Here is a 13,279-nt window from a genome sequence, read left to right on the forward strand (position 1 = left end):
CCATCAAAAACGAAGTGAATTAAAGGCGGACTGAAACGCGAGCTCGTTCATATTTTTCTTGCGTTTAGCTTTATTGTTCATATTTATCTTTCTATATTTATTTTATTACGTTCTCGTCCAACTACAACAATAAACATTCGAAGAGATGGGATTTCTCGATATATACTGGTCTTTACACATCTCGTCGTTCGATAACCGCGAAAGTAGAGCCGAGACTTTCGCTTCCGCGAAGTTCTGCGTCGTCTTTTCCTTTCTTATTGTTAGAGACTTGGTGGCATATTTTATAATACATACCACCCGACGTATAAACGTCGAGTTTAGCATCAATGGAAACTAGATTCTTCAACCTTGCCGCTTACTGATTTCGCGCGACTTCGTCGACCGTAACAGATGTGACAGCGAGCGCGATGCTTGACGTCAAGGGTAAACGTTATCGTCCCACAGAGATGCGAAATTGGAGGACGTGAAGCAGTAGGGCGTAATTCGCAGAATGTATCCCGCTTTGCGTAACAGTACGTTAATATCGTGGAACTGGAGAGACAACATCCGTCTCTGGCGAAGAGAGAATTGTGGAAAGATGTAAGCAGATTATTACGGCGTTTATGCCGGTTGGGCACGAGATCTGTGCCATACCGCGATGTAATCCGCGTTGAAAGCTTGAACCGAAGTTTAATCAGCCGATTACCGAAGCATGATAATCGTCGGTGGCGAAGGCAATGTTCCGTCACGCCACAACGTGGAAACGCGTAATCCGCTTTAGATAGCAATAAAAAAAACCAGCGCATCAAGATCGTGTACTCAACTGTGAAAATTCGTGAAATTTTTTTAATCTTGATGTGCCGCGTTTTTGAACCGCTATTTTCCTTTTTGCGGGAGTATAAACCCGACGAACATTCGCCGTTACACTTTCGTTGTGTTTTGATATTCACTGCCAGTGCTGAAAATCTGTAGTTTATGTCGTGTATACTATAGATTTTCAGTACTGGCAGTGAATATCGAAACGCAGCCTTTATCTTTCTATTCTGTCGCCAAACGTGATCGTTTGTGATTTTGTGTCTTGTTCATTCGATATCACGTTTAACGTTCGCGTGAGTTTACTGACGCAGACATGCCATTTCTGAATAATTTTCTCTGTCCTCCCGCGTCGACGATATTCGCCCCTCGTGACTGAATGCCTTTTCTTCTTCGGTGTGATTACAGGGGCGTGTTACGCCGAGTTTGGAGTACGAGTGCCTCATACGACCGGCAGCGCTTATATGTACAGTTACGTGACAGTAGGCGAATTAATAGCATTCATTATTGGATGGAACATGGTGCTGGAGTACCTTATAGGTACGAGTGCGTGTGCGTGCGCCCTTAGCGCCTGCCTGGACGCGTTGGCGAACGGTGCTATTTCCGAGGCGATAGCCAACAGCGTTGGCACCATACTCGGTGAGTATCCATTTCGCATACCGCCCACGTATACAAACTATCGATTACTGCAAGACAAACAAATTTCATTGGTGCAGATTTTACTGGGAGAAAAAAAATTCATACATTCGTGATATTATATTACGAATATATCTATGAAATGTCTCTATTCAGCAATTCATATATTTTCGCTACCTTTGCTTTACTTTAAATTAGACATAACATTCGGACATATAATGTTTGGAATGTCCTATGTGTGAGTTTACCTTGGTCTTGGATGTTTCTTCGCGTCAGTGAGTCTTAAAGTTTCCCTTCCAGTCGCTCGTAAAAGCATATGAAACGACAAGTCATAGTCGCTGGCGTCGTCGTCGGTGAGCGACGTTGTAGAAATTTACGAGCGGACTCCCGTTTTTCGTCCTGAGAATTTAGCGACGTGAGTCCTTTGTCCCCCAGCTCGATCACGGAACACTCTCTATGCGTTTTTTCGCGATAAGATGACGGCACGATCGATGACTTGGCGGATGCATCGTGCGCGAACGGTATGTGTTACTCATGTTCGCGGAATTCACAAGCGAAGTCCTCACGTAGTCTGTGATCGATGAAAATAGCTGGAAAAAAGAGGAAAAGCAACTATTTATGTCGTAATAGAAATTTAAAAATATTATATGTAACAAAATAGTAATCTTTTAGAATCGCAATAAAAATATAAAATAATTAATATTAAAAAATATTATAAGAAAATAGTGATCTTTTTGAATAAGGAGATTATTCTTAATAATTTTCGAGTTATTCAAATTTAAATACCCAAAGAAACACATTGATCCCTAAGTCGGCTAATTTAAAGTCGACTACGTTTTATATCCCTTGACTTCTTTGCGCATAAGGCGAATGAAGAATGAGGGTTTCACCATTAATCTCGTCGATCTCGCGTCAGACAATTAGCGACGATAGCTCGAGCGAAAGACTGTTTGCTCGGCAAATAAAATACGTACACCCCCGCACGTTTCGGGACAGCGACGTTTCGCTCTGGGGATTGTTAATTCGAAAAAAATCTCCACGCTCAACCGAGTCCAATCCAATTTTCTAAAGCGAATTAATTCACTGAACAGGCTTTTCGTCGACGTGCGAAAAAAGGGGGGAACGCGCGATGGCAAATCCCTGGACGCCGGCATTTTCCTTGTTGACCGACGTTTATATACAAAGCGTTCGGGTCGGGTGCTAGACCTTAATTTTAACGACAGATTTTTTTAGCAAACGTGGAGGCAAGTTCTCGTTACGGAAAATTTAGCAGCGAGTCTCTCGCAAATTTTTAATACTAAATTCGTTGTTAATTGAATCGCGGAATTAAAATTTTGGATATTCCAGCGAGCAGCAACGTTATTTGAGTATATTATATCTCGCGCAAATTTAACTTGATCAAATAAAGATCGAAGAACCTATTAATAAGATTAAGGTCGAAGGTTCCGAGACAAGGTTCTGAAAACCCGGAGGGCTCGGGGATTCGTCCATTAATTTACGACACGCCGCACGCGTATAACCACTGGCCGAAACGGATCGATCGCGCATGCGAGCATAAATTGTAGACTATTTAATGCAGCTAATTCGCGTCATATGCCCGTTTTATGAATATTCCGCGTTCAGCGGCGCTTGATAGCGGACGTTAAGCCAATATTCTCTAATGCGAACGTCGATGTTTAAGGAGGATGTATCGGGAAAACGCCACGAATTTTAATTAGGACGCTGTTGATCGGAAAAACGCGTTATCGTGCTATGAGGAGACAACAGAATATACCAATAAATGGGTAGTTCGTCTATCTGAGACAAAAAGCACGACCGTTACGTCATATATTTGATAAATACTACATCTCGCGAGTTTGACACTTGGCAATTTTTTTCAGGAACCATTCCGATCAAATATAAATGCAACAAAATTAACATTGCCGTAAGACTAATGTTGCAGAAAACTTCCCTTCGTCCGTCCCCAGAGGCCACTCGAATTCTCGGCGCGCTCCAATTCCTCCGGAATTTCTTGACGTCTGAATTTTGTTGCTGCGCGCGGCATTGCTAGAGAAGAGTCCGACGTTACTCCCCCGCCCGCGGAGAATGATTCAAGAGCGACGTGAGTGATTTCTTGTGTTACGACGTTTTCTGCTTGAATCAGCCTCTTTCCGTCAGTCAATTTTACGAATAATTCACGAGGGATACCTCCTCCGCGTTTTCATTCCCGCCAGTTTCTTTATTCTCGAGACGGAATGTCGCGCATATCTTATCCCATCGATTTTATCACCGTTGTAAATCGATATTTATTTAGTCACAAGGTAAGCGCGCCGGTTGTGTGGATTGTAAATTTTATCGCGTGTCGCTTGTATTCGGTTCTACCGCGGCAACTTGTTAACCCGTGCAATTAAAAACACAATATCCCTCGCCGGAGCACAATAATAATTAATATGAATTCGGTGTTATTGAGTCTAATTAATTGCCCGTACGGCAGATCCATTAAAATGCGAATAAAATAAATGTTTCGTCGTTCCCCGTTTCTCGCGATTAATAAATATCAATTAAATGTTAGACATCATCGGTTTTCATTATACTCTCGGCGATCGGTATTAATAGAATACTATATAACGCAGAGCGTAATATTGCCCATGGTTATGACGCTTTCATGCAACACGTTGCGCCCGTGACAATGAATAGTAAACTGAAACTGTCGAGAGCTTCTGTAATGAAAGTAACGTCAAACTGAAAAATTTATTAAATAATATACCGATGCTCGCGGCTATTATATAATTGCCATTATTTAACGTCCGTTGTGCAGCTCTAGAAAAAAAAAGAGTTTAATTAAACGGCGGCTCTCGCGATATTGCGCTTTTTTTCCTCTCTCTCTCTCTCTCTCTCTCTCTCTCTCTCTCGACGTATTTCCCGTGCAATCAAAGGAGCTCTAACGTAAGAATGAACTTTTTGCGGTACTTAACGCACGTTATGAGAATGCCGCACGTCCCATAAATTTCGTTCGCGTTTCAGAAACTCATAAGAATAGGGCGAGAACATTTTCATCGTTTTTTTAATACGCGCGACATGCGAAAAATGTTAACACCGACACCATTCGTAAGTTCCGTCGGTGCCTTTACGTCTCGCGGGAGAATATGCTCTTTCGGAAGTTGATGTATGCGAGACGCACAAAAGTGCAGTTGAATATGTTCGATTAAGTTGCGTGTCAGTACACGCGCATGCCTTCCTTCGCGAAATGCGGAGAAAGAAAGTCACTCGTAAACTTGCAAAAATATCTGTTTGGTTTGAGAAATAATATTAGGTGTCTTTAGAGGAAATTTTTAAACGCGTTCAAATTGCTTGGGAAAGTCGATAAAATCTATCTATAAATTGGATCTGTATCCTTAGTATCGATTGAAAAATAATATTGTCGCGTAAAGGATATATTAATATGGAAGATACTTTGAAGGATATTAGGGAAAGACGACGATATATAAGACGACTAGGGTTTCGCTTCAGGTAATGTCCCGGAAGCCGAAATTATTAATGGTTCGGTGTGCAAAGGGGTTGGCTTCCTTTATCAAACTTCTTTGTATAGACGTGTCGCGGCAGCGAGGAAAAGTTTCACTCGCGCCAGGGCAGAGAGAGAGAACGGATGCGCCGCGACGACGGCAAGCGGCCGCAAAATCGGTCGACCTTAATTAACTTTTTCCTCGCGCGTCGTGCAGGAATTTGCAGATGAGTTTGCAACCCGGCCAGCTGTTACGCGCGTGGGAGCCTGTAATTGTTCGCGCTTGAACCGAATCGCGTCGCGCGTCCGCGGAATTCGGTGTCGAGAGTCGGTCGGATTAATTTTGAAAATATTTACGGGACGATGAAAGTTTCGCGAAAATGTTCGATGAAATCGATACCGGCGGAACGACGTAATTCGTGATGGACTCTATATTGAAATAACACGACGAATTCGCGCATCGCTCAGAATTGGTCGCTTCGGTTGCCCAAATAATCGTAAAAATCCGGGGGAAAAAAGAAGTATCGTGAGAGCGTGGAAGAGCTCTTCCCTAATCCTCTACAAACCTCCTCCAGATATCTTCAGGGTTCTTCTTCCCTGGACTTTTGCATTAACACGATAGGATTTAAGTCTCCTGATAAAGAGGGGAAATGCCTGAAAGTCTTCATAACAAGTTTCAGAAACATCGGGTTTAAACATTCCACCAAGTTTATCTTCTAAATCCGCTATAATCCTCGCGATTTCGTCAATCCCGCACAACTCTAATCCGCCGGCACAGTCTGTGCCGCCGGTAACCACCTTACGTCTCGGATGTTTATCAGACACGTGTAATTCGTTAGTTCGCACGTTCCATACGTACGTATCTCGGCTACACGCGTTCTGCGGTCGGTATGCACGCTGCACATAGACGGGAATCGGGGGGGAAGGGGAGTAGGGGATTGGGCGGTCGAGTACGGATCTGGAGAAACGTCGGGCGGACGGGAGGAGGGAGAGGGTTAAAACGATGGAGTTGCGGTGGAGGAGAGACCGAAGGGTTGGAAGGTGGCACGCGGAGGAGGGAGGACAAAAGCATGAGGGGGTGCGAGAGGGGCGCTTGCGCGGATGAGACTAGGTCTGGCACCTGTGGACCTCATCGATCCGAACCGGTTCGCGAACCACACGCTCCGATGCTCTTTAACCTGTCCACCTGGACGCCGTAGCCAACCCTTCCCGTTCCCCCCTGTGTCGCTTTCGTGTTTTTCGCGGAGTCCGTCTGCCATCGCGATTGTCGTCTTTCGAGACAAGAGTCCGATTCTTGAGATCGTTCCTTGATTCGAAAGTTCATCTTATTTACCAAATTAGCGAGATAGCGTTTCGATATTCTAATTTTACGACGCTTCTCGGGGCGCGCGTCACAGGCAGTGATTTTCATTTCGAATTGATTAACGCGAGGATGAGTTAATGAATCTTAAATAAATACCTACTGAATTTTATGCGAAGAACCGTGTTTTTAAGGAAGAAGTGTTATCGTAATGTAGAACATACTTATTTTCGCGGAAAGAAATGGGTAATTTATAGTCAACACGTGTTCTTTCTGTAATGATCGATTTACCTCGTTTCTTAGCCTTTTTCTTTGCCTCGCCACTATTAAATCTTTTCGAGAACAAAGTCTGCGAGGGAACAGGAGCCTCGCAGAGCCGACAAGAGATACGGCACAGCTTGCACACGACGCTGTCTCGTAAAATTATTCCTGACGCTGTTCTCGCGATCGTTAACTGGCAGTTAGGGGGAATACTTAATCAGAACTCTAGCTTCAGCACGGCTTATGCCCGACGGCGTCGTTGTAGATAACGATACCATTGAACTTATCCAATAATACCGTCGTGCTTATGCGAAAAGTGTCACAGTTACTGTACGTCGACGTTTATGCTCGCGTGACAGTTTACAGGAAACGGTCGAGAGATATCGAAAGAGATCGCGTTTGCCGATTGTACACTTTTCGATATTAATATTGCCATACATGATGCAAGAGAATCAATAGCAGAGTCAGTAGCTTCTATCAAGATCTAAAAGAGACGCGCGGAAAAATATTTTCTCATGAGAGAGACAATAAATACAACCGTCTTCGTAGCGTTCACTCTCCGAAAGACGATTCCTTTGCGAGAGGACAAGCTTTATCATTTAGCTCGACGCGACGTATTTCATCTTATCCACGCCGTTATCGACTGTTGTGTCTGTGGATGCAACGCGCCGCAATCGAAGCCGCTCGATATCGAGGGTTGACGTGCAAGCATGCACTCCATTTCGTGGAGATAAATCCCGAAGTTCGCGGTTCCACCTATATTGCCATTTACGTTCGTGATCGGCATTCCTCGCGCGGATTTCGCATTCTGATTTCATGCTCGCGTCTTTGTTCCTGGTTCCGACACGATCCTCGGAAGTTTCTTCGTTACGGGATCATGTCTGATCTGTGGAATTAAATACTACTTACTCGCGACGAGCGCGTCCTTCTCGAGGTTTCATCGTCGAGCACAATTGCGTCGGATTGTTCGTGATGGTCGGCTATTCCTAAGCTTTGAAGTCTCGATGTAAAGGATCTCTCTCGATATCGATATCTAGTTTTCTTTTAGATCCTCGATGCTCGACTTTCAAAGGCTCATCCCGCCTACAAGTCGTACAATTCAATATTTCAATCCTTTCATGCAGAATATCTTCCGTTCGAAAGAATTTAATGAGAAGCAACGACAGTCGAGAGGGTGAAAGTAATTACACCTGAATGAACGTTGAGGGTGCAATAATTTTTAAATAATAAGCAATTAGAGTTAGTCATATATGCAAGCTTTTATTTCTGCACGTTTAGAAATGCATTTAACATTTATCAGGAGATAGATATATATTTTATTGTTTATAATGATAAACGCTTAAATATTTAAAATAGATATCGCACCCATATTTTAGGGATTAGCGTTTCGGAACTTGACTTCGAAACACTATATTTGCGCCGCGAAATTCGCCGCGTTTTTATCGTTAACATCTGTATATAGTTGCGTTTATATTCGTACCTGTCCATGTGTTTGATCGCGGTCTTTCAACCGGCAACGCATTTTGCACATCGCTCGACGATTGTATTTGCGTACAAACGTGCGCGTTCGCCGACGTAGAGATCGAGCGGGTCGCTTGAGTGATCAAAACCGTTTGATTCAGCTGAAAATTGCCTCTTTCGTTTGCGTAGCCTGGTGCATCGACGCTGCAAAGGAAATGAATCAGCAACAGGGCTAACGGAATCGAGACGGAATCGTACGGAACGCGTTCGATTCTTCGCGTTGCCCGTAGAATATAGTGCCGCGGCGCCGGCGCGTGGATTATTTTGCCTTTGCAATTCAGAGGGGCTTTGGGAAATCGCTGCAGTGTCGGAACAAATTAATCAGCAATCTCGCGAGTTTCTCTCTCGAAGAAGTCGGCCAAGCAGATTGTTTCCTTCTGTTTTGAATAATACGGCAATCTTTATTCATCGCGAAGCGTAGTTACTCCCTTCTGGCGCGATTTAAGTTTCTCCTATATGGTAACCGGAAACACGATAACACGGTCGACGCGCAACGTGATCGCTTTTCCTCCGCCAAAGGTAGATAGCTATACCGATACAAGTTAGCGGAAATTTATTCTACACCCCGAATATATACCGAGAATTTATTTGTTTCGCAGAATGAATTTTTAGCTGCAGTTTCCTTTCACCGATTTTTCTGCAGAGGTTTTCCAACCGCGGCGCGAGCGCTTGAATGAAAGTAGCGAGCTTTATGCATGCTTCCCCGAAAAAAACCGCTGCTTTTTTTTGTTCTCGCCCGAGGATCGCCCGATTATCTCCGACCGCATGAATTACGTCGGTTTTCCGCTTGTTGGAGAATTTCCGCCTCGGGTTTCTTCCACGTCACGGCTGTCACGGGAATGTCGTACTCGAGCTATAAGCGTAGGGGAGGAGATCCGAGTAATTTGACGAGTAAGAATCTCGGGCATTCAGGTACTTTTTTCTGTCGTTAGCGAATACAAAGATTTTTGCCGTTCGAACATATCGCAATCGTTCGCCGATGCATTTACAGTTAGTTGCCGGTTGAAATTTTCCCCTCACACGTGCAAAATGTCGATAGAATTAACGATCCATTAATTCAATCCTGTTCAGCGAATCTTATCCGTACGTTAAAGAGTGAGGTGATAATAGATATCAGAAAAGAACCCAACGAACTAGATTGGCACGTTCAACATGCTATCGACGTAAAATATATGTATATAGCGTACGCTACGTTCACGTAGCCAACATTTTTCAGTTACTGTTTTAGCTTCAAAAATCGAGGTAAATTGGCAATTAAACTTCGTTGATTCGATGGTTTTTCGAAATGAAAATTATTTTATTTAAGGACAGTAGCATTTTTTCAAATTAAGCGTCTTATTTCACCTGCTTGTGAGAGCTGAGTTATGTTTTTATCTATTTTTTTTCAGGTTCGTCATTTATATAGGACGATTCTGCATTTCTCATGAATCGAGGTTTCGCATCACGGTTGTTCTAGGGGACGGCCGCCAGATTTTTTCGCATTACTATAATCAACACATTCACCATTTATATAAGTGGATTATGCATTTTTAATAAATTTCACTGAAGTTTCGAATCACGTTTGTTCCCAGGACGGCCGCCAGATTTTCTCGCGTTCGTCATCACGATACTCATGATGCTGCTAATGGCGGCGGGGGTGAAGAAATCGCTGGTGTTCAACAATGTGCTGAACGCCATCAATCTCGCCGTTTGGGTCTTCGTCATGGCGGCGGGCATGTTTTACGTGGATTCCGACAATTGGTCCGAGCATAACGGTTTCCTTCCCTTTGGCTGGAGCGGGGTAAGTACAGGGTGCATAATAGACAGAGTCTAACAATAAGAGGGCTGATTGTAGTTCTACGTAAGATTAAATAAGACTGAGAAGTTTTACAAATGATAAGGCAATGACGTAAAATAATTTCGCGTAAAATAAAATATTTAATACGTAAAAAAATAAGACAAGATTAAAGAATGACAACATAACAAGAATTAAAAAACAAGAAATATCGAACTTGGGGAAGATGCATGAATTCAATAAGAGAATTAATTAAAACGTTAGATTTTTATGATATCGTTTCGTAAAACAAAGCGATATCTCCTGTTCATTTGTTTTACAAATTCCATATAAATAATTTCAAAGACAAAGGGTTGTTAAACAATGGTAATTCGCAATGCAGCGGTATTAACGCCAGCAGCCTTTGTCGCACGGTTCTCAGCGCGGATAACGAAAAGAAAAAAAACAATGAGTGGCTGGAGACAGGATGAAAAAGCCCTCTCGGCTGAAGCCCTCTCGGCGTGTCTTTTTCCAGCTGCTTTCATAAGTCCGATCCCCTCGCCCTCGCGCTCGTGCCCTATGCCAGCGACAGACGGAGTCGCATACTGCGCTATTTTGATGTTTGTTTAAGGTATTATGAGGAGATCGGTTTCAGAATGAAAAGGAGAAGAGATATCGCCGACAAAGTCAACTTTGAAAACATTTTTATTTAGTGGTACAGTACACATTCTCCTACGAAAATTAATAATAAAAATTGCTATACGTGCGAGATACTGACATATTAATAATAAATGCCGAAAATGACGGAATATTAAAAGAAATCGTTCAAACTTCTCGCTATTTTGTATAATCACCGTTGTCTATCGTCAGTCTTACTGAACAAGACAAACCTCTGAATATCGTAACGCGTAATGACGAGGGAAGATTCCGAGCAATCCGCGCGAAACTCCAGTCGCTTGAGGTGCGAGGTCGCCGTCGCCAAGGTTCGGTCGAGGGATTCTCCGCCCGCGGCTTAGGACAGTTATGCGGAACAATGGCAAACTTGTTGCACCGAGTCGGCCCGACAGATGTACCGAGAGAGGACAGTAATCGCGAAGAGATAGGACGATGGTGGAAAACGGCGCCTCGTATCGTTCACGGGGACACAGGGAGAGGTGAACAGAACGCGACGCGACGCGGCGACGGCGATGCCTGCGGCAATCGATAGTGCGAGATAGAGCCCTGGGATATCGGGAACGCCGTTTGGATGACGGTCGAGAGAAATAGAGACCGCGGGGTGTGAAGAACGAGAGCCTGCTGCACCGTTCGAATTTCCGAACGTGTTTGCACGCTCGGGGAATGCAGGATGGTTATCTGCAGAACCATTTCCAGATAGCGGAGGAGAATCTGACTCGACTTAACTTTATTTACCGTGAATCGATAGTACGATAATTGACCCCGAAAGATATATCTTCGTGTAGATAAATATAATTTATACAATTTTTGTATAGAGAAGAGAAAGTTAAATATATAAGTGACACGTGTAGCAATGGGAAAAATCTTCTGTTTATTAGGTACAAAAGAGAAGGAATTGGTACATGGATAAAGATACGAAGTACAATGGCGTACGCTAAATGTAATAACGGTTCGCATATCGCCGCATATAACCGAAAAATTGTTCGAAGGATCAAGTGACATGTGAACCATTAGCGCGACGATAGGAAAGAGGTGTGCGCATCGACGAGAACTGCTCCGCTCGAACCATCTCCCCGTCTCCCGTTTCGCCGCGCCAAGAATAATATAATTCGCGTACGCTTCGCGTACGATCCCCAAGGGAAATAAATTAAAAACCTGTCCGAACCGGGTTGCCTGCAAAAACAGATCCGGCAATCCCGGCTGGCGTTTCGTCCCTCTGTCTTTGTCCCTCTTTCTCTCTTCCCGTTTTCCGCTGCTGGCGTTTATATCGCGCCCGTTGAAGAAAATTCGACGTGTTTCGCGATAGCGGCTTCGCGCGCGTTTGCTGCACCAGCATCGGACATTTAAATTCCCTTTAACACAATTTTTCATTTTATTATGTTACGAGACGATAAGTAACTCTCCGAGCTTAAATAACAAGCATCTCTTTGTTCTTTTTTTTTTTTAGATTTGCGATTTTCTATTTACGTTAAAAATATATTTCCTGTCCTCTCTCTTTCTCTTTCTCTCTAAGATTTTTATAAATAACTTTATGCGTAACTTTTTAAATATATTATTACGATCATTTATTAAAAGAATACATTGTTCCGGCGTTTCCAACCATATTATACGTTTCTACAATTTATTATTGCTAAAACAATGTGCAATTTACGAAATATTGCACCGCTCTTATCCGATAACGTAACATTTTTCACCTGATAAAGATAACGACAATCATTTTGTCTACTTTTGCGATCGACTGTAGCCGACGTTATAGGATCCGGGAGAACGACATTGTCCGCGATGACGCGCGGTACCGTAATATGACAACGTGTATATTGTGTGCATTCGTATACGATATCGACCATTTTTGCGCGCATCTCGAGTGGCGGCGAAACCGCAGCCATTATTTCGCGCACTGTGCAAAACGTTGAGCTCTTTTTTTTCAACTTTATTCTGCCTCGTCAACGATCGCCATATGACACAATGTCACACTCGAATTAAAACGAATGGTGACCGAGTAGTTGACGGGGCTAGAAATTCATTCGTATGGAGTACCTAGTTTCACGTAATATTTTATTACTCGTATTAATGCGTCGAATCTGCGGAGACGTAATTAATGATGCTCTCGTCAATTTAGGATATCAAGAAATGTGATAGTGCTCTAACGAGGAAATGTGAGGCTCGTGCGTAATACAGTGCAATCCGTCCGAATTTCCCAAGATTTACATGAAATAATATTACGCGGTGTAGCGACAGCTCTTCTATTTGATAAATTCGATTCGGTTTGGAGACCCACGGCTCCACGTACAAATATTTAACCAGCTTATACAATGACCCAATTATCTAATGACCTTTTGTAATTTCAGCGAATTTTTTCATGTATTTTTTGCGTAGCCCGCTTACATTTTTCCACCGATATTGTTACTGCATGCATTACTAGCGATAATTCGATGAGAATTATTTCCGCGGGAATTATCTACGTCCGTTCACTTGGAACGAGTCTTTTCCGTATCGATAGTCCTCGATATCCTCGATATCGGCGCGTCGGCACGTGCCGAGGCGGCACCTTTGACTTTTACAGATCGCGATGCCTACGTGTCGCGCACAGTTCGCGGAGCATCCTGTTCACGACAGACCGGGGCTGACTTGCCACAATCGTTTAATCTCGCGACGACAGATCGACCTTACTCCCGTGATCGTATTACCGACCACGCGGTCTCTGAAATTAATGCCTTGCAATTCTTTGCGAGATACGAGCGTCTCTTTCTTTGTGAAAGACACACGTATACCTTTCTTTTAAAGTATGAGACATAGTATATAGGAGCATAAAAGGGCATTCAGTATAGAAGTAAACAAACAACTATAAAAGAGGTACTTT

At 43.3% G+C, this 13,279-nt stretch overlaps 1 protein-coding gene across 2 annotated transcripts in view; it reads left to right on the forward strand.

Annotated features, from left to right (window-relative positions):
• LOC139768649 (solute carrier family 7 member 14) overlaps positions 1-13,279 on the forward strand; it is a 79,075-nt gene that overhangs the window by 47,502 nt on the left and 18,294 nt on the right. For both annotated transcript variants that reach the window (XM_071699059.1, XM_071699060.1), the window contains exons 4-5: positions 1,201-1,431; positions 9,563-9,771. In XM_071699059.1, the coding sequence (XP_071555160.1) occupies positions 1,201-1,431; positions 9,563-9,771 (440 nt within the window). The remainder of the gene's footprint in view (positions 1-1,200; positions 1,432-9,562; positions 9,772-13,279) is intronic.

Source organism: Temnothorax nylanderi, unplaced genomic scaffold (assembly GCF_030848795.1).
Source record: "Temnothorax nylanderi isolate EJ_2023f unplaced genomic scaffold, tnyl_v1.0 TNYL_tig0017_pilon, whole genome shotgun sequence".
NCBI lineage: Eukaryota > Metazoa > Arthropoda > Insecta > Hymenoptera > Formicidae > Temnothorax > Temnothorax nylanderi.